This window comes from Physeter macrocephalus, chromosome 20, assembly GCF_002837175.3.
Source record: "Physeter macrocephalus isolate SW-GA chromosome 20, ASM283717v5, whole genome shotgun sequence".
NCBI classification, from domain to species: domain Eukaryota; kingdom Metazoa; phylum Chordata; class Mammalia; order Artiodactyla; family Physeteridae; genus Physeter; species Physeter macrocephalus.
The window spans coordinates 33,460,972-33,486,520 of NC_041233.1; the positions used below are offsets into that span (position 1 = coordinate 33,460,972).

The 25,549-nt window shown below is 36.0% G+C and overlaps 1 protein-coding gene across 11 annotated transcripts in view; it reads left to right on the forward strand.

Annotated features, from left to right (window-relative positions):
- Positions 1-25,549, forward strand: part of CCSER2 (coiled-coil serine rich protein 2) — a 155,201-nt gene that overhangs the window by 115,986 nt on the left and 13,666 nt on the right. For 5 of the 11 annotated variants that reach the window (XM_007104041.4, XM_007104040.4, XM_007104039.4 and 2 more), the window contains 2 exons: positions 2,699-2,785; positions 10,204-10,293. In XM_007104041.4, the coding sequence (XP_007104103.1) occupies positions 2,699-2,785; positions 10,204-10,293 (177 nt within the window). Of the gene's footprint in view, positions 1-2,698; positions 2,786-10,203; positions 10,294-22,023; positions 22,157-25,549 lie in introns of all 11 variants that reach the window. The other 6 variants (XM_028481603.2, XM_028481604.2, XM_007104044.4 and 3 more) reach the window with 3 other exon arrangements.

Genomic DNA, 25,549 nt, shown 5'->3' on the forward strand with positions numbered 1-25,549 from the left:
CAAATGCAGATCTATCTGTTACTCCCTGGCTAAAGCCATGCTTGATATTCAGGCCCTCTATGATCTGGCCCTTGCCTAGTTTACTAACCACATTGCTCCCTACTGTATACCACAGCCTTCATGTGACAGCATCACTGCTTGTAATTCTCCAAATATGCTATGCTTGTCCCCATCTCTGTATTGTCTTATAGAATCCCTTACCCTAAAATACAAAGCCTGCCACACTTTGTGTCCTTAGAACTTTTTACTTATCCTTTAAGACTCCACTGGAATTACCCATTTCCTGATGTGTTCTCCTTTGCCTGTCTTTATGTGTAAAATCCTTAGAGCAGTGCCTATTCTAAAGTAAGTGCTATATGCATGTCGGCTATAAATGTTATTACCATATTGTGTTTTGATTTCAGCTTTGAGTCCATTTCCTCCAGCACCAGCAGAACCTAGCCATGACTGAATGATGGCTGTGTAGTATTCCATCAGGGTGCTCACTGCATTGTATTTCAATTGTCCTCTCATAGGACAATTCTCAATTTGTAACTTTAAGAGAATATCTTATTATAGGTTTTCTCGTACTTAGGAACATTTCTTTGGCATAGGAGTTGGATAACTGAATCAGAGAGTGCAAGTAATTTTTATGACTTTTGTATATACAGGCATACGTTTGTCCAGAAGCATCAGTTGTTATGTCTGAAAATGTACCATTTTTTCTGCAGTCTTGTTAATCACATTGAGTATTTCTCCCCCAGTTTAATACCTGTAAAACAATACCTTTAATACTTTAATTTGTATTTCTTCAATAAGTCGAATAGAACATTTTTCCAGTTATATGTATATTTGTGAGAACAGACTATTTGTCTTTTGGGGCCTAGAAATGATCTTATATGTTTGAAGTCTCCTAATATACTTGAGTTATAAATTCTTTGTCATATTAGCATAGGTTTTCACCAGCTTTTAACTTTAATGTTAATTGTATAGATGCTTTAAATTTTTATATAATCAAATGTATTTATCATTTCTTAATAGCTTAATTTGCCACTTATTTTAAAAATGTGTCCTTCATGATTTGCAGTCTTTTTTTTTTTAGTCTTTTTTTTTTTTTTTCTTTTTTTTGTGATACGCGTGCCTCTCACTGTTGTGGCCTCTCCCGTTGCGGAGCACAGGCTCCGGGCGCACAGGCTCAGTGGCCATGGCTTACGGGCCCAGCTGCTCTGCAGCATGTGGGATCTTCCCGGACCGGGGCACAAACCCATGTCCCCTGCATCGGCAGGCGGATTCTCAACCACTGCACCACCAGGGAAGCCCTTTTCTTAGTCTTGTTTTATTATTTTTTAAAGTCCCTAAACTCTTTAAATTCAATTGGAAGTCATTTTTTATATATAATAATTAGTCTTTCCCAATTGTGGTATACATAACAGCATTTTAAAAAATACTTTCTTCCCCATTGCGATGCTTATTTGATATGTGAAAGCCTTCATAAAACGTCTGTTTCCAATCTCTTGTTAATGAGACTGCAATATTTTTTTTTGTTCCCAATATATCTGAAGAAGAGTGTATACTTTGCTCATAACCAACACATTATAATTATTTGCTTACTTACTTTTCTCTCTGGAAAGATATATCACTCACATATATTCTACAGTTTATCCCTGAACAACACAGTTTTGAACTGCGAGTCCACTTACATGTGGATTTTTTTCAATAATATATACTGTGGTACTATACCGATCTGCAGTTGGTTGAATCCAAGGATGTGAGCCGTGTGGATATGGAGGAACTGTGGATGTCAAGGGCCGACTAAAAGTTATACCCAGATTTTTGACTTTACAGAGGTTTGGTGTCCCTAACCCCTGCTTTGGTGCCGCTAACCCCTGCGTTGTTCAAGGGTCAACTGTAATTTCCTTGCTTGCATTACTTCATCAGTATATATTTCTGTATAATTGAATAGCAGTAAACAAAATGGGCTAACTATAGGGTAATGATACCTTATACTTGGAAATGTAACTGTATTCCTGCTAACCTTGACAATAGGTTTCTCTTAATACTATTAGGAATTTCTTATAGACTAAGTTGACAGGGTATTTACTCTTTGATTTAGGCAGTTCTCATGAAAGTAGCTCATGGAAAAAGAATCTTCCTTGTTATCCTTCAGGCACATTTATCTTTCTGCTGATTTCTGAACCAGCCATGAAATGATTCTGTGCCTTTAATTACACAGTTTTCTCTACTTGTGGCCTTCATTTCCTCTGACAGACAACTCTTATACATTCCTTGAAATCTAGCTGAAGTTACTGTTTTGTGTGTAATTTATTTTACTACGTGGCCTAGTTCCCAATTTTCTTTTCGGTAAAATGGGGATAATAGTACCTAAATAGTACCTACCTCAGGGTTGCAGTCAGAATCAACTACTTAGATACCTAAAAGGTACTTAGTTCTTGGCACCTGATTAATACTCAATGAATGTTAGCTGTTGCTGCTATTATTGTTCATTGTTTACGTGTCAGACTCCTTAGACTATGAATTCTTAGAAGACCAAAATGGGTTTTTTTTTAAAATGGATTAATAGCTGGCATATTTAAGAAGAATTTCCCCTTTAAATAAACAACCAATTCATTACTCAGTCTTCATCATTGATTTAATGCTTCTCATTAGTGTTTTTAAATACAATTAAATACTTCATGTTAAATTTTTTAAAATATTTCAGAATGAAGATTTATTAAATGAAATAAAACAACTTAAAGATGAAATAAAGAAAAAAGATGAAAAAATCCAACTATTAGAACATCAGCTTGTAAGTATTATAGTGTAGTATGTAAAGTGCAGGCTTTTAAAACTGGGCAATATGTATATTTTTTTATAAAACTAGCCAGAATTGAAACTGGATTTTATTTTTAGCTTTTAAGATTGCACTATTATATTATTTTTAGGTTACATGCACTCTTAAAGTATGTGGTTTAACTGTCAGTCTAAATAATAAGTTTTCAAGGTGAAAAACTCAATCCATTTTCAGTTGCCTCTGTTTTGGGTACTTGAAATTCACCAATTTCCATTCATGTTGTTGAGGAATGAAGCTGGGTATTTAGTCTCAGGAATCTGAATGGCTGTCTGTTAGAATGGCTGTTCTAAAAAAAAATGTTTCTTGCCCATGGATGATACTGAGTGATCTCTGAGATATGTCTGAATCTTTATAATTTTATAATTGTTATGATATCAAATGTTAGTTCCATATGAAAACTGTATGTGCTGTATCTTGAATTTAATTATAATTTGTTTTGTAATAATAAAAGGCCAGGATAACAAGAATATAATGGCATAACAATCACAACAGGCCAAAGAAAATCTTTGTTGGAAGTCAAAACTGGTTTTGACATAGCAAAGCAATGCAGCAGTATGAAGGAGTAATCTCACTCAGAATATAAAGGATATAATATACTGAGCTCTGAGCCATTGGGGTCAGATCAGAGATCCACCTTATGAATAAATAGTAAGAACAGATGGATCAGATATTATGATTAAGGGTATCATAAAACTTAAGAATCTGAAAAAAGAATAACCAAATATTGCAAATTGAGGGCCTACCAAATATAAGATTAAAAAGGAAAAGAGTAAGACCAGTGTTTGTATTTAAAAACTAAAGACAAAACCCAACCCAACCAATTTTTAGGGAGAAGAAAAGGTGCTTTTAGGAAATTAAGCTTCTAATTTTGCAAAAATCTATTACAGAGCACAAGAAGTTGTATCTAGTGCACTTAAGAAAAAAAGGTTATGACCCTCACATTTTATAGCTAAATGCATTTTTATTTATATACAGAGATACATTCTCAGACCTTTAGTGTATTGAAAAATATGCCACCCAGTTATCTTTGTAAAATTATTTAATAATGCATCCCAAATGCTTGAGAGAGAAATTTAAAAATAACTCAAGAATAAGGAAGTAAAGATTAAAATGAATGAGTGGTGAAATGAAAACCATCTTTAGAGAGATTAGGTGGGGTAAACTTCCCAACTACTAACAGGAGAAAACTTAATGCTCATTATTTAATCTTATGTAATTATATATCATTTAATGTTAAAAAATTTTAATTTATTAATTAAAACGTTTTGAGATAAAAAATATTTTTAATTAAAATTTTAAATTGCTATTAATTTTTGTAAATATTTAGATTAAATAAAATAGGTTTGAGAAGAGATAAGGGATATGCTGAAGAAGTCAGTAGTACTGAATTTTTTATCTACAAATGGGTATCTAAAATTATTCTTTTTATATACTTAGATAAATTAAAATGTTTGTGAAATACTTTAAGATAACTAATAGTAGATTAGAATAATGTATCTTGTGAAAGATGAAAGTAAAAAGACATCTAAAGTAGAGAAATACCAAGGATGTCTAAAAACAGCAGAAGTAAAGTGACAGAAATTAGACCAAATGTAATAAATATAATAGTAAATGCAAATGGCCTTATCTCATGGAGAGAGCTTTGTTGAGGATTTAAAGCAAAATCCATTAATTTCTTTGTATAAAGGAAATTTAGATAAAGTAAAACAGCACAATAAAAGGTTGGGTGAGATAGAATAAAGTTATTCTCATCTAAAAAACTGAAGTTGCAGTATTAAAATTAGAAGAAGAAATCTAAGACTGAAAAAATTATGAAAAGAGGTCACTTTATATTGATATATGATTAATAAATAATGAAAGATATAGCTTTTTATGCTGAGAAGTTTTAATAGTGTTCTTTTTAACTTCAGTGTGCCTCTTTAAAAAATAAGAAATGTTCTCTTCCTAGCTGAAATATTATTACCTTTAACCAGTTAATAGTAATTTTTTAATATTTTCTAATATCCAGTCCATATTCAGATTTCTGCAGTTCTAAAAATATCCTGTACATTTGCACATTACATCTAGTTATTCCTTAAGTCTCTTTTACTTTAGAATTATTCTTTTTTTCATTGTACTGACTTACTGAAGAAACTGGGCCAGTTATCCTTAACAATATCTCACCTTACAAATAACTTTTAGAAAGGTTTTAGAAATATCTAAGAATCCTAAAGAAAGGAAGAAAAGCAAAGAAAAGTGAAAACATTACTCCTTAGCGATATGTGCTTTGAAATTCTCTGTATTTGATACATTAAACTTGGAAATCGTATTTATCCTGGAAGATCCCATCACCTACCTTCAGTTTAATTGTGGAACTGGAAAGTCACTTGTTCAAATCAAGAGAATTTAAAGAGATATAAACCACTGAAAGTAGAGATAGGTAAGAACATTTTTCAGATTACCAAAATTAAAATTGCCTTTCTCTTTACAGTTTTTTTCTTTCCTTGTATCCCTAATTTGCTCTTCTTAAAAATAGCAAAATGGGACTTCCCTGGTGGCGCAGTGGTTGAGAGTCCGCCTGCCGATGCAGGGGACACAGGTTCGTGCCCCGGTCTGGGAAGATCCCACATGCCACGGAGCGGCTGGGCCCATGAGCCATGGCCGCTGAGCCTGCGCGTCCGGAGCCTGTACTCCGCAACGGGAGAGGCCGCAACAGTGAGAGGCCCGCATACTGCAAAAAAAATAAAAAATAAAAAAATAGCAAAATGGCATCAGAGGAGCCATGGAATAGGAATTAGGTAACTTTTCTTCAGTATTAATTAGCTGAATCTCTTGTCTTCAGTATTTATTAGCTGAATGACATTGGCAGTTTCCATCAGTCTCTAGTGCTTTCTTTATCAAAAATGTGAAGTTTTTTTCTAGATGATTTCAAAGTCTTTTTCCATTTCTGGCTTTCTATACTTTTTATCTTTTTTCGAAAATAGGCACTCAGCTCTAACCTATGTTTACATGCAAACTTTAAGAAAAAAATATAGCGACAATATGATGTGTTAAATTCATATTTTGTATGAAATATACAGATATAAAATCAGATTGCAGTGCTCCAGAAATGAAGCTGAAAGGTATAGAGGCATGACTATTTGAACCTTATTCCGAAATGCTGAGAATGCCCATTTATTTTCATCTTAGTGTATTAGTTAAATGATACTTAGTTTAGATGCATTTGTTCATTGAATCCTCAGAATAATCTTATGAAATTATTATGTAGAATTTTCTTTGTGGAGACATTAGAAAGTGGAATTCAGCTTAAGTAGTTTAGCAATGTAATATATTTGAGAAGCCATGCCATGACCAGCCTGAAGCTGCATAGACCTGGGTTCAAATCCTGGCTCTGAAACTTAGTAGCCATCTTCTCTTAAGGAAGTTACTTAATTTCTCTTAAGCCTCTTCTATATGTGAGGATAATAAAAATAATACCATATAGGGTTGTGATAGCTAAATGAACTACATATATAAACGCTCTAATGCTATAGTTGGCCCATGGGTGCATGGTAAATAATAACTCTTATTTGATGATTTGCCCCAAATCACCCAGCTAGTAAATTAGTGCATATCTAATGATGTTTTAAGTTTTATGTAAAAGTCTAACTAAAAGTGACTTGAAAATAAGAACATTTATAAACTTAAGTAACAAGAAAGTGTATTGGTCCCACCTGCTTCCATGCTTTCCTAATTGGTCATTTGGGTAATGGCAAAGTTCTAGGGTAGCTTTTTTGGAATCCTCTTGGCTGCCCCTTCATGGTCACAGGATGTCTGCCATAGCTCTATGTGTCATATACTCAGGAGTCCCCAAAGATAGGAAAAGCACCTATTTTCTGTAGCATACCAATTTTAAAAATTAAGAGCACTTTCTTAGAAATAACCCAGGCTTGCCTCATGTTTTATTGGCTAGATTTGAGTTCTTTGTCCCTTAAGCACTGAGGAATGGGATTAATCAGATTGGTTCAGACTAATCAAAATCTATCACTGGGTCAAGAGAGGATATATACTTCCCTGGATATGGGACTGCATAGAAGGTGAGCATCTGAACAGAATCTGTCAGCAATAAAGAATGCAGATGGAGAGGGAGTGATTTGAGTAGCTGTTTTCTATCTATTGAAATGTCACTAAAAACTAGGTTTTCCAAATTGTGGAAAATTCAAATATTTGCCGGTTGTTGTTATTCATATGTTAACACATAGGCTACAGACAGGACATTATTTCTGGAATTTCAGCAGTCAGGATAGAATAAGTAATGTGCTTGCATTAAGATAAGTGTCTTACAAAAGACATTAATGTCTATCTTATGAAAGAAATTAAAGATGATACAAACAGATGGAAAGATATACCATGTTCTTGGACTGGAAGAATCGACATTGTGAAAATGACTCTACTACCCAAGCAATCTACAGATTCAATGCAATCCCTATCAAAGTACCAATGGCATTTTTCACAGAACTAGAACAAAAAATTTCACAATTTGTATGGAAACACAAAGGACCCCGAATAGCCAAAGCAATCTTGAGAACGAAAAATGGAGTTGGAGGAATCAGGCTCCCAGACTTCAGACTATATTACAAAGCTACAGTAATCAAGACAATATGATACTGGCACAAAACCAGAAATATAGATCAGTGGAACAGGATAGAAAGCCCAGAGATAAACCCACACAGATATGGTCACCTTATCTTTGATAAAGGAGGCAAGAGAATACAATGGAGAAAAGACAGCCTCTTCAATAAGTGGTGATGGGAAAACTGGACCAGCTACATGTAAAAGAATGAAATTAGAACACTCCCTAACACCATACACAAAAATAAACTCAAAATGGATTAAAGACCTAAATGTAAGGCCAGACAGTATAAAACTCTTAGAGGAAGATATAGGCAGAATACTCTATGACATAAATCACAGCAGGATCCTTTTTGACCCACCTCCTAGAGAAATGGAAATAAAAGCAAAAATAAACAAATGGGACCTAATGAAACTTAAAAGCTTTTTGCACAGCAAAGGAAACCATAAACAAGATGAAAAGACAACCCTCAGAATGGGAGTAAATATTTGCAAACGAAGCAACTGACAAAGGATTACTCTCCAAAGAAGATATACAGATGGCCAACAAACACATGAAAGGATGCTCAACCTCACTAATCATTAGAGAAATGCAAGTCAAAACTACAATGAGGTATCACCTCACACCAGTTAGAGTGGCCATCATCAAAAAATCTACAGACAATAAATGCTGGAGGGGGTGTGGAGAAAAGGAAACCCTCTTGCACTGTTGGTGGGAATGTAAATTGAACAGCCACTATGGAGAACAGTATGGAAGTTCCCTAAAAAACTAACAATGGAACTATCATGTGATCCAGCAATCCCATTACTGGGCATATACTCTTGAGAAAACCATAATTCAAAAAGAGTCATGTACCACAATGTTCATTGCAGCACTATTTATAATAGCCAGGACATGGAAGCAACCTAAGTGTCCATCGGCAGAGGAATGGATAAAGAAGATGTGGCACATATATACAATGGAATATTACTCAGCCATAAAAAGAAACGAAATTGTGTTATTTGTAGTGAGGTGGATGGACCTAGAGTCTGTCATACAGAGTGAAGTAAGTCAGAAAGAGAAGAACAAATACCGTATGCTAACACGTATGTATGGAATGTGGAAAAAAAAAAGGTTCTGAAGAACCTAGGGGCACACAGGAATAAAGACGCAGACATAGAGAATGGACTTGAGGACACAGGGAGGGGGAAGGGTAAGCTGGGACGAAGTGAGAGAGTGGCATGGACATATATACACTACCAAATGTGAAATAGATAGCTAGTGGGAAGCAGCCACATAGCACAGGGAGACCACCTTGGTGCTTTGTGACCACCTAGAGGGGTGGGATAGGGCAGGTGGGGGAGAGTTGCAAGAGGGAGGGGATATGGGGATATAGGTATACATATATCTGATTCACTTTGTTATATAGCAGAAACTAACACAACAATGTAAAGCAATTATATCCAATAAAGATGTTTAAAAAAAGGATAAATGTCTTATATTATCTGGTTTCTTTACAAAGTCCTATTATATTGAATTCCAGGAGATCTAGATTGACCTGCATATATATTGAATCTTGTTTCAATGACTGTCCCGTGTTTCAGAATGGGAAATATGTCTATACTAAGAATACAAAGGGGCTTCCCTGGTTGCGCAGTGGTTGAGAGTCCGCCTGCCGATGTAGGGGACACGGGTTCGTGCCCCGGTCTGGGAAGATCCCACATGCCGCGGAGCGGCTGGGCCTGTGAGCCGTGGCCGCTGAGCCTGCGCGTTCGGAGCCTGTGCTCCGCAATGGGGGAGGCCACAACAGTGAGAGGCCCACATACCGCAAAAAAAAGAATACAAAGTATGGGAAACAAATCTGTATTACAGAGATTTTTGTTTTGATAAGATTTTATTTTGATTATGGAAATTGGGATGATCCGACTGCAATTAAGAAAATATTTGAATATTGGTAAATATTTTAAAAGTAAAAACTTAACCATTTTAGCTTGATGCAGTAATCAAGAATTTGTTATGTATGTTTTCCTACAAGAAAGCATATTTACCTCCAGTGGGGTTGTTTAATAAATAATATGGCTATATTCCAACTTCACACCAAGGAGAAATTAATCATTATCAATCTTTTCATTTTAAAAAAATTTGATATTTATTTGAGAGACCATAGTTTACACAATAGGCACGTTATTTTGTATTGTATAAATTACTGAATGAGTATGCTCTGAGTGAAGTCATTTGAAGAGAATTTATTTATGAACTGAGATGGTCAGATGGATCTTGTCAAAGGGCAGAGATCCTTTAAAATATTCCAGTCCAGTAAAGTCAACACATCATTAAAGGGGCTTTTAAATGCATTGCACGGGTTAAGAGACAACCTTACTTGTGGACTGGTGGTATTTAATAGCCGAGTCCCATCAAAAATGAATTTAACAAACTGTGCGTCAGTGATTGTAGTACCATAATAGTTAGGGAAGTATTTAAAGTTTTGCTGTTATATTCTTTATATACTGTATATTGCTGTATATGTTCTACATCTATATACACATATATTTATATACATAAAATCATAGGTACTGTGTTGTATGGGCAGTAATAAGAGATTGCCAAGGGTAATTTTGACTATTCAAAATTTTGCCTTGCTGGGTGAATCTAAAATCCAGTCTGTGAAAAAGATGGGAGACTACTGAATAGATTTTGATGTTTGCCTTTTTATTTTAACCCGCTAAGAGAGACCCTAATTACTTTGTATGTATATGTGTATATATAGAATTATACCAATGTAAAAATTTGTGTTTTTGTTCAGGCAACTCGGTGTAACTGCCATCAAAAATCTAAAGAGGAAAAATGCACATATGCTGATAAATATACCCAGACACCCTGGAGAAGAATTCCTGTAAGTAACACATACTCTTATCCTCTTTTCTTGTCATTTACTATTTTGATGTTTTGTTCTACTCTTTTTACTCTAATAATTTTGAATCTGCCATGGCTGTCAGTTTTTTTTTAAGGTAAGTGGATTTTTGTTGTTCTTAGGTGTTTCTGTGCTTTCTAAAGCTTCTCTTCTGTGTCTTATATGAATGAATGTGCATTTAATAGCTTTTCCATTCTGCATACTGTAGGTCATTTTATTTGAGTGTCTAGTCTCTCTCTTATTGCATGTATTTATGAGAGTAGTAGTTCCCCATGCCCTACAAGAAAAAGAAGTCCAAAATGCAGTCTTCCCTCTTCAGCAGCATATGACTCTGAAAATATATTATGTAGCCTGTTCTTTTTATTTGTTGAGACTTTTCAAATATATTCTGTTATTATAATTACTCAAATAAATATTGAGGCTATTAGGAAGTATAAATGCATTAAGATACAGACAGTAAAGGTTATGTTTTGGGCATAGTTAGGGTAGGGAATGGCTTCTTCTAAACAGAAAATAACCATGCATTCTGTGCTTCTTCATTGTTTTTCAAAAATACTACATCTCAAAACATGTTTAGTGTTAAAAATACACTTTCTGAACTCAGCTCAGGATATGCCTGAGCCAGAGAGTCATCATGGCTATCAGTCATCGTTATCCTATTGTATGGTGCCAAGTAATAGGTATTTCATGGTAAGAGAATGCCTGATAAGCCAGCCTTGCTCTTCTTTTGCCTTATTTTAAGCAGTGGAATCCTGGTAACACAAATGAACAGGGAATTATAATGGTTAGTGTAATCAACAATCTGCTTTTTTTTTAAACTTAGCTATAGGCCTTTAAAGTTTATAAGATACTTATTTCTTTTCATCTAATAAGTAGTTATTTTTTGTATGCTCTGTATAAAGTACAAAGCTAATAATTAATTTGTTCAACAAAAGTTTGGTGAACCCCCTCCCATCTCAGTTATTAGTCTCTTGAAGTAGAAGTGGGGAATTGGGAAAGAAAATATACAGACAAATAAGGATTCTTCCATTAACAAGTGCTTATTAAAGGAACTGACGATGTGATATAGTTAAAGTGTAGAAAGTGCTGTAAGGTTCAAAGGATTGGGAAAGTCTAGGTGGAAGAATCAAGCTTGGTGAAAAGGGTGAAGTGGTTGAATCATAGAAAACAAAAGATGTCAGTAGACAGAGTCGAGTTCCAGAATTGAGAATGAGAGACTATTCTACATCAGCACTCTTCCATAGAGTTTCCTTGAGGTCCAGTGCAGTAGCCACTAGCTACATGTGACTGTTGAATACTTGAAAATGTGTCTAGTGTGACTGCAGAAGCTAACTGTAAATAATATTTAATTGTAATTAAATGTAAATAGCCACATATGGCTAGTGGATGCCATATTGGACAAAGCATCTCTAGAGTTAATGATGAAGTAGACTTAGATGGATTATAGGAAAGCCACCTGGAACAATAAGGGGAAGTCAGTGAAGGCAATTTTTGGAAGAAATGATGGAAAATAAAAAAGATAGAGTTCATATTTAGGTAGTGGAAAAAAGAGAGAAAGAAGGTAAAAATGCGTTGTAGGAGAAGATGGTACCTTCAGAAGAAGAATGGATAAGTCAGATTCTGACCAAATGTTCTCATCTGAGGGGCAGAATACCCTCAGATGAGAAAATGGTGAAATGGATGAAAATGGTGAGATGGTGAAATGGATAACATGGAAAGAAGAATAAAACATGGAAGGTGCCTAATCATTCATACAAGAGTACTTGAAGAGACTAGGCATATGCAGGAAAATGGTGATTATGTGAGAAATAAGGATTCACTTTAAACATATAAACTTATAAAACTTTATTTTAAACATAGTATGACATTGTTGATCCATATACAAGCATGTTCTTATAAATAATATTATCTTGGACTGAATTTTAAGTTTTTAAAATGTATTTCCAATATCGTTTTTAAAGCATTTAACATCAGTATTTGAAGATTTGAATAGTTATTTTGCACATTAAGTAAATTCTAAGTTTTCACGATAGGTACTTGTATAGAACATTTGTTTGAACATCTTAAATTAACTAGAGAAGACAAAATACCAGAATACATTTCTAGACTCGCACCATCAAAGCTTATTATTTATGCCCTTGAATCTCAAAGAAGGGATTGCAAGATGGACCCAGAGGATTCACATAATGACCCAACCTGGATTACTCTGAAAATTGAGTGTAGGAATAAACACTGTTTTATTGGTATCAATGGGAAAGTTGCCAATCAGTTAAAACTCAGATTGTGCACAATTTGACCTGATACTAGTTTCCTCTCATATTTTAAAAACTAAGTCTGTGCTTCCCTGGTGGCGCAGTGGTTGAGAGTCCGCCTGCCGATGCAGGGGACGCAGGTTTGCGCCCCGGTCCGGGAGGATCCTGCGTGCCACGGAACGGCTGGACCCGTGAGCCATGGCCACTGGGCCTGCGCATCTGGAGCCTGTGCTCTGCAGCGGGAGAGGCCACAGCGGTGAGAGGCCCGTGTACCGCAAAAAAAAAAAAAAAAAAAAAAGAACTGACTCTTATTATATATAGCAAAGGAGTTAAGAAGGATGCTTTTATATAAAATTTAAATGCTCTGTTGGAATTAGTTTCTAGTACTGAATCACAGATTAATCCACTTTATAGCATATTTAATAGATATGAATAAAATTTATATAAATTCAAGAATTGGAATATTATCAGCATTATTTGCAATCCTTTGTGCTTAGAATTAGGTTCGCATGACTCAGATTTATTGGATCATACATATATTTCAAAATGTCATAGTCAACTATGTTCCTATTGTAACTATAAAATAGAAAATATTGAATCAGAAAAATATATCACAGACATATCACACACACACAAAATCAATTGTTTATAATTCCCAAAGGAGAAGAAATTTACTTAGTCCTACCAGTCATGATATATGTGCTAGCAAAGAACTCTGCTCCTTTTTTTTTCCCTTGCCTGGGAGATAAGATGAAATGTTAAATATAAGGAACAATATAACCCAAAGATTTGTCTCAAGTACTCTTTCCTAAGTTCTTTTTCTTTTAGACCACATGCCTTTCTGATTTGGAAGTGGGCAGTATTATTGGTTAATTTTTATGTAAGATTAATGTCCTGATTTTAAACTTAGATGTGCCATTTTCTCCCAATTAGAGAGTTGTTACATTACTATTTATATATATTTCCAAAGGGAATTAAGGGATTTATTTCTTTGCTAAGCTCTTTATTTACATTCACTATTACTTATATTTAAAATATGCCACTAGAAGTATTTTAAGTTAAATATATATATACTTTGGTATATAAACATGTAATATTTAGTGGTCATGCAATAATGTTTAATCAATATTAGACATTGAACATTGAATTTGACTTATGTTTCAGTGAGCTAAATGCTGATAGGACCCATCTTTGTACTGAGACATCACATTTTAGCATGCATGTTAGTATGACAACACACCAGGAATTCTATTATGTGTGTCTTTTACACTGTAGTTTATGAACAATAGCACCTGAAACCAATAACTGAAAAATGGAATTGTTTTTCAAGGCTAGGGACAAATGAAATATAGATATTAGAGCAGCTGAGCGATTTATCTGGTCATAAATTTAAGGGTATGTAAATTCGTATCCCCTAATACCAAATACCAGAACTGAAGTAGGCATTTTTGGAACTTTGTTTAAAATATCCACTGAAAGGGACTTCCCTGGTGGCGCACTGGTTAAGAATCCGCCTGCTAATGCAGGGGACACGGGTTCAAGCCCTGGTCCGGGAAGATCCCACATGCCGCGGAGCAACTAAGCCCGTGTGCCACAACTACTGAGCCTGCACTCTAGAGCCCATGAGCCACAACTACTGAGCCTGCGTGCCACAACTACTGAAGCCCGCGCGCCTAGAGCCCGGGCTCTGCAACAAGAGAAGCCACCGCAATGAGAAGCCCGTGCACCGCAATGAAGAGTAGCCCCTGCTCCCCGTAACTAGAGAAAGCCCTCATGCAGCAACAAAGACCCAACACAGCCAAAAATAAATAAATAAATAATAAATAAATTTTAAAAAAATAATAAAATAAAATATCCACTGAAAGAAACAAAGTTTGTGTGCACAGTAGTTAGAAAACAAAGGACAGCACCAAAGTTTTCCACTACTGGTATCCATTTCATGTGTGTAATGTAGGGTTTAACTTACTGACTTAACACAGTGAGGGTGTAGGCAGGACATAGAGAGATTTTACTCTTAGAATTTAATGTTAGATAGCAGTCAGAGAAATGGATGATCCTGTTAGGTTCCCAAGAAGCAGCAAGATCAAATTAGTCTTTTAGAAGAAATTGATCAGCTTCCATAAGAGGTAATAAAAGTTGCTCCTCTTTTAGTTTATGCTAGCAGAGTGCTAATTTATTAGACCTTTATTTGTTGGAGCATTCTAACTTTTCTTGTTCTTAGGTAATTACAAAAACATTTTTACAGATGTTTTAGAAAATTACTATTTTTTATTTTTTATTTTTTTGCGGTACGCGGGCCTCTCACTGTTGCGGCCTCTCCCGTTGCGGAGCACAGGCTCCGGACGCGCAGGCTCAGCGGCCATGGCTCACGGGCCCAGCCGCTCTGCGGCATGCGGGATCCTCCTGGACCAGGGCACGAACCCGCGTCCCCTGCATCGGCAGGCGGACTCTCAACCACTGCGCCACCAGGGAAGCCCTAGAAAATTACTATTTTTTAAATGTCAGATGTAACTAAATTTTTTTCCTAGAAAGTGTCTCTTTAGTATTATGCTCAGAGGGTTCTTCCAAAAAGATACATTGATATTCCTGATATAGCAGAAAATAATACCATTACTCTTACCTAGTCCTAAAATTTCTAAGCAAATATAGCTATCCTGATCATTCAGAGCAGTGAAGTGTCAATGTACCTTCAGCCAAAGCCCACCAGGAATATATCTGTAAAACAAGTTGGGTGGATTACTTGTTGCAGCCAGGGAGAACACACATTGTGAAAAATGATTTCAAGATTGTATCAGAAAGAACCTTTTATAGGATTTGAGCTTTTCTTGGATGATTTGAGGGAGGGTCTAAGGAATCACGGGTTTGCTCAGATTGGATACTATCAGAAGGTAGAAAAGTCTAGAGTACTTTCTGGATGGCACAGTGTGACCTTGCCTTTATCTGTACTTAGGCAAAATTATGAAGTGACCTTATTTTGTTTCATGTTACCATGATCTCAGGGTAACTGTGGTATTCTGTGAGATTGTTTATGAGGTCACTGGGCACTAGGGGCTACTTGTTAATCTTTCTCAGAAGGAATACCTGGGCATGGATTAAATAAAAATTTACCAACCAGATGAAATTTCTTTTATGATTGTAACTCTGTAACATTTGGATTGTTACCTCTCTGTTTTTTTTAAATCATTTACTATACTTTGCCATGTTTTAGTGTAGTTATTGGTGGTGGTAGTAGTAATGATTACATAAGAATTATTATGAGGAGAGAGAAGTTTGGAGAGTTACAGTTGGATCACATTATGGAGAGACCTAGATGTTAGACTGAGAACTTTCAACTTAATTCTGTAGCCAGAAGGTTCTAGCAGAGGCCGGACTTAACTGTTTTTTGTTACAGGGAGAGTAATGTGAGAGGAGAAACTGTGATTGTCTTGAGGCAGGGGCTGTGTCTCATTCCTTCATCTGTGCTTAGTGGCTTAGCACAGGGCCCAGTAGGATTGAATCAATTCCAGTGAGAACATAGTGAAGGCAGGGAAAACTACTTAGAAGATTATTATAATAGCCCAGGAGATGAGGCTAACCTATGATTTTTGATCTCTCATGGAGATGGAGAGAAAATCACTGAGGCAGAATCTGTTGTCTTGAAAAGTGATTAGATGAAAAGGTGTGATGAATGGGAAGAAGATGGATGTAAGTTATCAAATGTGGATGACTGGGAAGATGACATGTCAGTTAAGAAAATAGGAGAACCAAGAGAAGGGATTTTATTAGGTAAGAAAACTGCTAAAAGTTTTAGATATATATTTTAATCACTTGAGATTGAGATTCTGGCAGGACAGAAGGGTAGAGGACTTTGAATATGTAGGATTGGAACTTGAAAGGTGCCAGAGAAGTTAGATACAGATGTAGATTCAAAGTGGGGCGGCGGTGGGAGGTGGGCATGAGTTTATGGAAGACAGAAATCTCTAGTAAAGAGTTTCATCCACTAAGAAAGCTCAGTGCTACAGTGCCAACTGCCACAGACCCCTTTCAGAGCAAGTAAGACCATTCCAGGAGGCTTCCTAAGCTTTCCCAGAAGAGGGAGACACAAGCAAACTAATCTTCCTGAATCAGGAAGAGTTTTATCTCTTCAATGCTAAGATTAAAAATTCTCCATCCTCTAAGCTCAGGTGGTAACTCTCATCTGTTCTCATCTCTTGCTTTAAGAAAAAGCAGCTGCTGAGGGAAGAGCTGCAAGTGTTCTGAAGAACTTGGCTCACAGTTCTTTATCTTATCCCACAAGGTTCGAGTTCACAGAAAGATGTTTTTACTTGGTCTCCCTAGGCTTTATCTTGAGAGAAATGAAAGTTCCTCTAAAACCCTGAATCCAGAAACTCTTCTTTTTTAATGTTTTCGTATTCTTTTATTTTGTTCTTGTTTGTGCGCGTATGTATGTGTTTTGTTTCACCGATTTAAAGTGTAACTAGAATGTTATGCATATGGTTAAACTGTATGTCAGATATCCTATGTTTTCCTACAAGTAGATTTTTTTTCCCCTTGGATGTGATATATTCATATGCATTCCTACTGCTTTTTGTTTTTATATTCAACCATTGTGATTTCTCTAGCAGAAAGCACCTCATATCTTCATCTTAAAAGTCAGCAGAAGATTTAAAGTAGACTCAGATGAGCAAAAGGCCCTTTCTTGGGCAGAGCTTAGGGATCTTCACAGCATCAACTAGGAAAGAATTATGCACTTTCCTGCCCTCTAATTACTGCTCCAATATAAATCTAATGTGAGCTACATATATAATATAAATGCTTTAGTATCCAAATTAAAGCAAGAAGAAACATGCAAAATTAATTTTAATAAAATACTCTATTTAACCCAGTTGTACCATTTGAACATGTAATCAATATAAAGAAGATATTGAGATATGTTACATTCTAGTTTTTGTTTTCGTATGAAGTCTTTGACATCTTGTGTGTATTTTACATTTATACCATATTTCGATTGAGACTAACTGCTTAACCCCATGTAGCTGCTAGCAACCATATTGGACAGTGCAGCTCTGTATGGAGGTCACTGGGTTTGGCTTTAAACCTGAACTATGTAGCAGGAATTGACCAAAAAAACACAAAATAGAAAATTCCTTCAGGTTTTAAACCATAGGTCCAATTTATTCATTCATTCATTGAACTTTGACTAGTTTTTTCTATATTTCAGTCCCAGTGCTAAGGGCTTTGGATACTAAATGAAAGACATTGCTTGATTCTTAGTTTATGATACTCATGGACAGACAGCAAAGTGTAAATCAGATGATAGGACAGTGAGGCCTTGTTTCTGGACCAGAGGATGGTGGACATGTCTTCCAGTTACGGGACTAGACCTTCTGGCTCTCAAATCTATCTTCACATGGCCGTGACTTCCAGCAGTCTTCAGTTCAGGAGTGTAATGTATTCCGGCACTCACTGCTGGAAGAGATCTATCCGTCTGGGAACTTTTTCTTTCTTTGTTAATACTGTCTTTTTGCTCAAAATCATGTTTCCCATCCTTTCCTTACATCATATAGATCATACGTCTTCTAAGTTTCTAAGTTAGGGTCTTCCGTACAAGTTCCCTTCTTTGTAGAAACACTTCCAGTAGACGTGGAATCATGGGGAGCCAGCACATGCTGTTTCTTAGCGCTGCTGCTTGGTGTTGCTCACATGTCTGCTGTCTCTGAACTTGCCTGGTCTCAAGGTTTAGTTAGTCATGTTTTATAGCTGTTTCAGTTGTTTTTTTTACTATTGAAAGGAATATATAGTCATCTTTTTATTATCAGGGAAATTACCTTTAGTTTATAGAGATGAGAAGGTCCTTAAACATGTTTTCCTTCTCTCCCCAAGAAAATATGATCCTACCAATATAATTAGTGTTTCAAATAATTTTCCTCAGTATCACTCTAATGTGCATTGTTTTTACTCATCGATTTATGTTTTTACTTTTTATTTTAAATTCTTGTAGATTCATAGGAAGCTGCAAAAACAGATCCCTTATTTCACCCAATATCCCACAACAGTTAACATTTTATATAGCTGTAGTACAGTGTCAAAACTGAAATTGACTTTGGAGTATGCGTAGTTCTGTGCCATTTTATCACTTGTGTAGATTCCTGCAACAACTACCATATTTAAAACACAGCATTACTGCACCACTACAAAGTTCTCTCTTCTGTGCTGCCTTTTATTTTTTTATTTTTTATTTTTTTGGCGGTACGCGGGCCTCTCACTGTTGTGGCCTCTCCCGTTGCGGGGCACGGGCTCCGGATGCACAGGCTCAGCGGCCATGGCTCACGGGCCCAGCTGCTCTGCGGCACGTGGGATCCTCCCAGACCGGGGCACGCACCTGTGTCCCCTGCATCGGCAGGCGGACTCTCAACCGCTGCGCCACCAGGGAAGCCCTGTGCTGCCTTTTAATAGTCACAACCACTTCTTCCCCTACCATTCTTAACCCCTGACAACCACTAATGTTTTCCGTATCTAAATTTTGTCATTTCAAGAATTTTATATAAATGGTGTTATACAGTGTGTGAGCTTTTGAGATTGGCTTTTTTTCACCCAGACTAATACCCTGGAGATCCATCCAAGTAGTTGTGTCTATCAGTAATTTGTTCCTTTTTACTGCCGAGTAGTAGACCATAATATGGATGTTCCACAGTTTTTTTAACCACTTGTGTCTATAATAGATAGACATGTTGGTAGTTTCCAGTTTTTGGCTATTACAGATAAAGCTGTTATGAATATTTGTGTAGATGTAAATTTTCATTTCTCTAGGATAAATGCCCAGTAGTGCGATTTCTGGGTAATGTTGTAACTGTACGTTTAGTTTTCAGAGAAACTGGCAAACTGTCAGAGCGGCTGTGCTATTTTAGCTTCTCATCAGCATTGTATGAGTGATCCAGTTTCTCTGCATCCTCACCAGCACTTAGTGTTGTCATTATTATTTTTTTAATTTTAGCCATTCTGGTAGGTGTGTAGTTGATATCTCATTGATTTGTTGGTCTTGCGGGAGTAAAGAATGGGTATCATTGTATTTGTTTTTTAAGATTTTTAGATGCTTGCAGTGTGTGTCCAGGCCTGGCAGATGTTATATCTTCATCTCTAGGTAAACACAATAACTTAATTTAATTCAGTTTGAATCAGTAAACAGTCTCCCATTTGCTGGGGACAGTTAGGCAGAGAATGTGGGACATTTAACATCTTTTAAACTCCTGCCAGGTTCTAGGTATTCTTACAGATACTTTCACTTAAATTATTTTAAAGAACTACTGATTTATCATGAGAGACAATTGAATACAGTTGATTGTTTTAAGTGCCGTATAAATAGAGTTATAAAATTAAAGGATAACAATGACTCTGGAGTGGGGGTGTGTGAGTCAACTGAATTACAACTAAAAGTGAGACGTTTCTTAGAGATGAACCGTTCTGTCTTAGTTCGTTCAGGCACCTAGAACAGAATACCATAGACTGACTGGCTTATAAACAATAGAAATTTATTTCTTACAGTTCTGGAGGCTGGAAATTCCAAGATCAAGGCACCAGCCTGCTTCCTGGTTTATAGACAGCCGTCTTTTCCCTGTGTCCTCAACATGGTGGAAGGGTTGAGGGGGCTTTCTGGGATTTCTTTCACAGGGCACTAATCCTGTTCATTAGGGCTCCACCCTCATGAGCTAATCACTACCCAAAGGCCCACCTCCAGACCATCACACTGGGGCAGTAGGTTTCAACATATGAAACTTGGGGGTGGGGACACAAATGACTTAGTCTGTAGCACATTCCAATCCTGCATCTTACAAATGAAGAGACTGAGACTCAGAGAAGATAAGTGGCTTTCTCAAGGTTATAGGCTCTTAGAATATCCAAGGAAAAACACAGTTCCCTGATTCCCAGTGGGTACTATTTCCATAAACCCCCAGGGAGACCTTATTTCTTTGAGAAGGAATCTCTGACTGCTGGTTTAGTTTATATACAAAATCCCTATCTGAAAGTTTCTTTACCCAGTGCAGTGAGTAGAAGCTGGTCCTGCCTGGTGAAACCCATAGGGAGAGAAGTACATACCCCTTCTTGGCTGAGGACTTGCTTTGTGTAAAGGTTTTGGACCAAAACATCTCTGAAACAGCAAAATGGAGTTGTATCAGGTAATATCTATGGAAAGCACCTGGGGTCATCACCCTATTAAATATTTCCTAATCTGTTTTCACAAACATCCATGGCTAAATTAGTGGAGAAGTTACAATAATTTCAAAAGACAGGATCTTTATTTACTAGGATACTCTAAAGATCATTAATTTTATTTAGTTTCTTGTAGCTATTTGTTCCCTTAATCAACATAGAAAATTGATTGTTTTTTGGTTTTTGTTTTATAGTGAGCAATGTAGGATTATTCTTAAATAAGTGTCTGATTACACTGAACCCAAGGCAAGGAATGTTGATACAGGGGTGGACATAAGTTTTTTATTTGGATCAGTGTTCCCGAAATATCTAAACATCAGTAAAATACATTAGTAATCTTCTAGTACATCATTTCTATATCAGATTAATTGGTGTGAAAAATTATGCATACTTTATTTTGCAAATTGAGCTGGGTGTGATGATGATTTACAAGCTCATTTTTCTTGATGCTATCATGAGTGTTTCTATAGTTTTAAGTGTGGATATGTCTCATCAGTGAGGAGGTTAGGAACAGAGAGACATGAGACCCAATCTGGTTCTATTTGTGTGAACAAATTCTCTCTTGAAGATTGAAGACACAGTTTTACCTGGAATGTGAGGAAATTGAAGTAAATGACATTTCTATTGTTTTCCAGTTCTGATAATCTGATCAAAATAAGTAAAGCTAAGAAGCCACAAGTTAATAAAATTAAAAAGTTTGCATGTGTAACCTGTGGCCTGTATGTCACATTCTTGATATAATACTTACTTTTACAACATCCTAAGTCTTTTGAATGCTCTGTTGGTTCTGCTATCTTCAGCTAATGTTCTTTATTTTAGCTGCTAATCCTTTGAAAACCTATGAGTTAAAAATAAAAAATTTTTGTATGATAATTTTTTAATGCCTAATTTATTATTGATGCAGTTTCTGTGTGTTTAACACCTAAAGTCTATCTCCCCTTTTAAATGCTTTCATTTTTGCAAAAAATGAAATCTGGAATCTGCTACTTTAAAAAGAGATACATGATGATAAATGTAATTGTATGCCAGAAAAATATATTATTTCATATGCATTAACTACAAATATTAGAGGAAAATAATTTTTTTCTTAACATATGAAAACTAGTTTTGGATTATGATGTATTTTTAGTAATTTGGGCTGCCTATATTTTAAAAAATGAAATATGTCTTCTCATTAACACTGTTGTTTTTTTTTAAAAGTATGACTGTGGTTTCTCTATTTTTTGGTTCCCTTTTTTATTATACCTCCCTACCCCCGTCTCTCTCTGCACAGGGTGGGTATTCTGCCCCCTCCTTCTCTCCTTGGCAGGGCTCCTTCCAAGGCATCCCACGGACTGTTCCACCGCACCGCAGACAGAGTGAGTCTGTGTCTCTCACTCCTATCCTGCTCTGGCTTCCCGTTCATGGTATTCCCCTTCTGCATGACTGTCCCTCCCCAGCACCTCCTCTCCCTCCAGAGTGACCTGCAGGCACACGCTAAACCAGCACTCCCTGGGCTCTCCTCTCTTAATTAATACTTCCTTTGACTGCATGTAAATAGACTTTTCTCCTTAGAGCCTTAGGAAAGCTGTCTGAAGTTAATGTCATTCTAATGCCATTTAAACCTATTGCCAGTGACCCTATACCTACTGACATGCATCTGTCTTTAATATATTTTCTATTTTCATGACCTTGAGATATATGAATAAAAATTGTTTTTTAAATCTAGTCATGTTAAAAATGTATACACTATCTGCAGTAGTATAATGGACAGATGCATACTGTTTAGGGAACAGGCTTACTAGACCATTGCACATTTCTTTAAGTATTTTCTAATCAAAAGGTGTTGATTGCGTTTCACTGTCATCTAATACAAAAATCTTTAAATCATTTTTAAGAGTGTTTTTTAATAACTAATGTGTCTTTGTAATTTATCAGCTGCTTTTCAGTACAGAAGAAATGGCTTTTGAATATGCATGGTTACTAACATTTCTAATGATTTAGTAATTGTTTGACTTCAAAAAAAATCTTTGTTTACATTAAGTCTGCTTTCCAAAACAGTGTTTATTATTTTGTGTTATGTACTTAAGTATATAACTGGTAAGTTGGTTATATTTTATCTTTTTTGAAAAGTCACCCCAAAAAAGCTAATGTTAATGAAAAAGATACAAATGTTGTCAGAGTCACTTTTATGCCTTCTCCATGGATTTGCCCTGATTTGTGATTCATATCAATTTTTTCATAAATTATTCTTATCAAAATCATGTGAGGTATCAAAGGTCCAAAAGGGGGAAATTTTAAGCAGTTAATAAAATTTTAAAATGTGATTTATTCAAATAAAAATTTATTTCTTGAATTAGTCAATTATGAAGTATCAACATGAATTTGAGACAAAGTTTGAAGTTTATTTTTTGGCCATTATGCCTTTCCTTCCCTTTTGCACTTTTTAAAGAACAATGGAATAGAGTTTGCATAGGCTTTTTTTTTTTTTTTTTTTTTTTTTTCTTTTTTTTTACGCGGACCTCTCACTGTTGTGGCCCCTCCCGTTGCGGAGCACAGGCTCCGGACGCGCAGGCTCAGCGGCCATGGCTCACGGGCCCAGCCGCTCCGCGGCATGTGGGATCTTCCTGGACCGGGGCACGAACCCGCGTCCCCTGCATCGGCAGGTGGCCTCTCAATCACTGCGCCACCAGGGAAGCCCGCATAAGCTTTTATATCAAGTTTATTTACTAGCAAGTTAATTTGTTGAGTGAAAGCGTTCCTCCCTTTTCCTCCTTTCCATCTCCTACCACCTTTGTAAATCCTCCTTTTTACTTCCCTTGCTTCAAATAGGTTGCTTTCTCCTCTATTTAAAGATGGCTAGCACATAAAGAATTATACTAAATTGCTAGTGAACTAATCTGAATTTCAAAGGGCAATTATAACAAATGATAATGTATTCTTAAGCTGTAACCAGCATACTGCATGGTTGACAGATTTACCTCAGATTGAGGTAAATTACACACCTACCTTAACTTTTCTGAAGCCCCCTTATTGTCCCTGTTCTTTTTCCCCACTGTTCTTCTCCCCTATTCTCCTTCTCAGCTACATGTAATATGGAATTGGAGTTTAAGGTTAATTATTCAGTATTACAAATAGTTTAGATTTATTTTTAAAACATGCTTCCCAGAAGCACCCATTTCACTAGTTTCTCATTAGTATAGCTTTAGAAATTACTTATACCTTACCTGAATCGTTGGCTCTCCATTTCCAAATGCTCCTTTCTCCTTTGGGTTCAGAGGTATTTTTTTCGTTTCCAACTATGAAGCAGCAGTGTTCGTCCTTCAGCACTACTATCAAGAACTGTCTTTCTAGCTTTTCTAGATCAAACCCTGCTTTCTCTACATCTCCAAGTTAGCAAAAAGAAAGTTTGGTTCGCCAGAGTTTGGATGTGTTGACCACCTAGGAGAAGGTATATACATTGGAGTCTTTTCCTGGGTAAGTTCTCATGGCTTATGCAGCTAAGAGAACTGGCCCTGAGACTTGATCATTGAGACTTGCAGGACTCTGTTTGTGGAAAGTGATAAATAGAGGACTTGTTCACCGCTTTTTGAGAGCTCTTATTGAGCTTTGAAGGTTCCTTTAAAGGAAATATGTTTAAACTACTACACTGTTTTGCATTTACCCTGAGAACGCCTGAAGGAGTATAAAAAATAATAATATAAAGGAGTATAAAATAATAATGATTATTATTTTATAATGATAAAATATAGAGAAGGAGAAGGGTATGAAATTATGGGAGTAAATCCAGTAGTTTTGCAGAGAGTTTTGGAATAGGTGTCCCCTTTTCCTGCACTAAACTGCTGTGTATTCAGTGAAAGAATATTTGTCTCCACATTTAGTCAGTATGTGATTTCTAGTGCTGATTTTAATTTTGGAGAGGTTAATTCTGTAAGTGATGGTATGTAGTTGAGAGAGTTCTCCTGCATTATCATGTTTCAATAATAAGTTATTTCTGATGCCATCTTGAACATCAACTTAAGCGAACTGCCTTTTTTTGTAAATGCAGAAGCCAGGTAAGCTTGGCTGTTAGTCTTCAGTAAGGTAGTCTGTTTTTGGTTTTGTTTTTTAAAATGTGTAAGAGTAGTGGACCTAATAAAACAGGCATAAAGAGATAGCCTGTTGTAGATATTGCAGAGAGTGAAATAACTAATGTTTACAGGGACTATTTAGCTCTGGTAACTCCAGAAAGCTGCAGTGGCCAAGGATGTTCTTGGTGAACTTAAGAATAACTCTAAAAAAATGGAGATAAAAGGAAAATCCTGGTCTTTTAAGTTGTTTTTTTTGTTTGTTTTTTTTTTACTGAGGAAATTTTGACTTATATTCCTTTTCTCAGGTGAATTACTAGTCTCAGCTTGATGATGCTTATCTTCCAGTTTCAAATTAAATTTTCTCTAGGTTAGCAGAAAATATCTACATTTAAACATTCAAAGGTCTTCCTGCTGTCAGTAGGCACTTCAACTTTTGTCCAACTGACTTAACTGGCATTGGTTTAGTCTTTCTAATTTCCAACTGTGTAAAATTAGGAATGATATATATATATAACCTACCTCACAGTATGAAAATTTAATAAAAATAATTACTTTTGGCAAGTAAAAGCCTTAATGGTAATCTCAAATAACATTTCTTGCCAGAGCATATGCTTTCAGGAATACCTGACTTTTCAAAAAGTATATCTTGAAATAATACCTATTTCTTATCATGCCTAAAGAGACTTAAAATTTGCTGTTTAACACCTTTCTTGAAAGAATTTAGAAATCTCACTTCCTTTAGCTTCCACA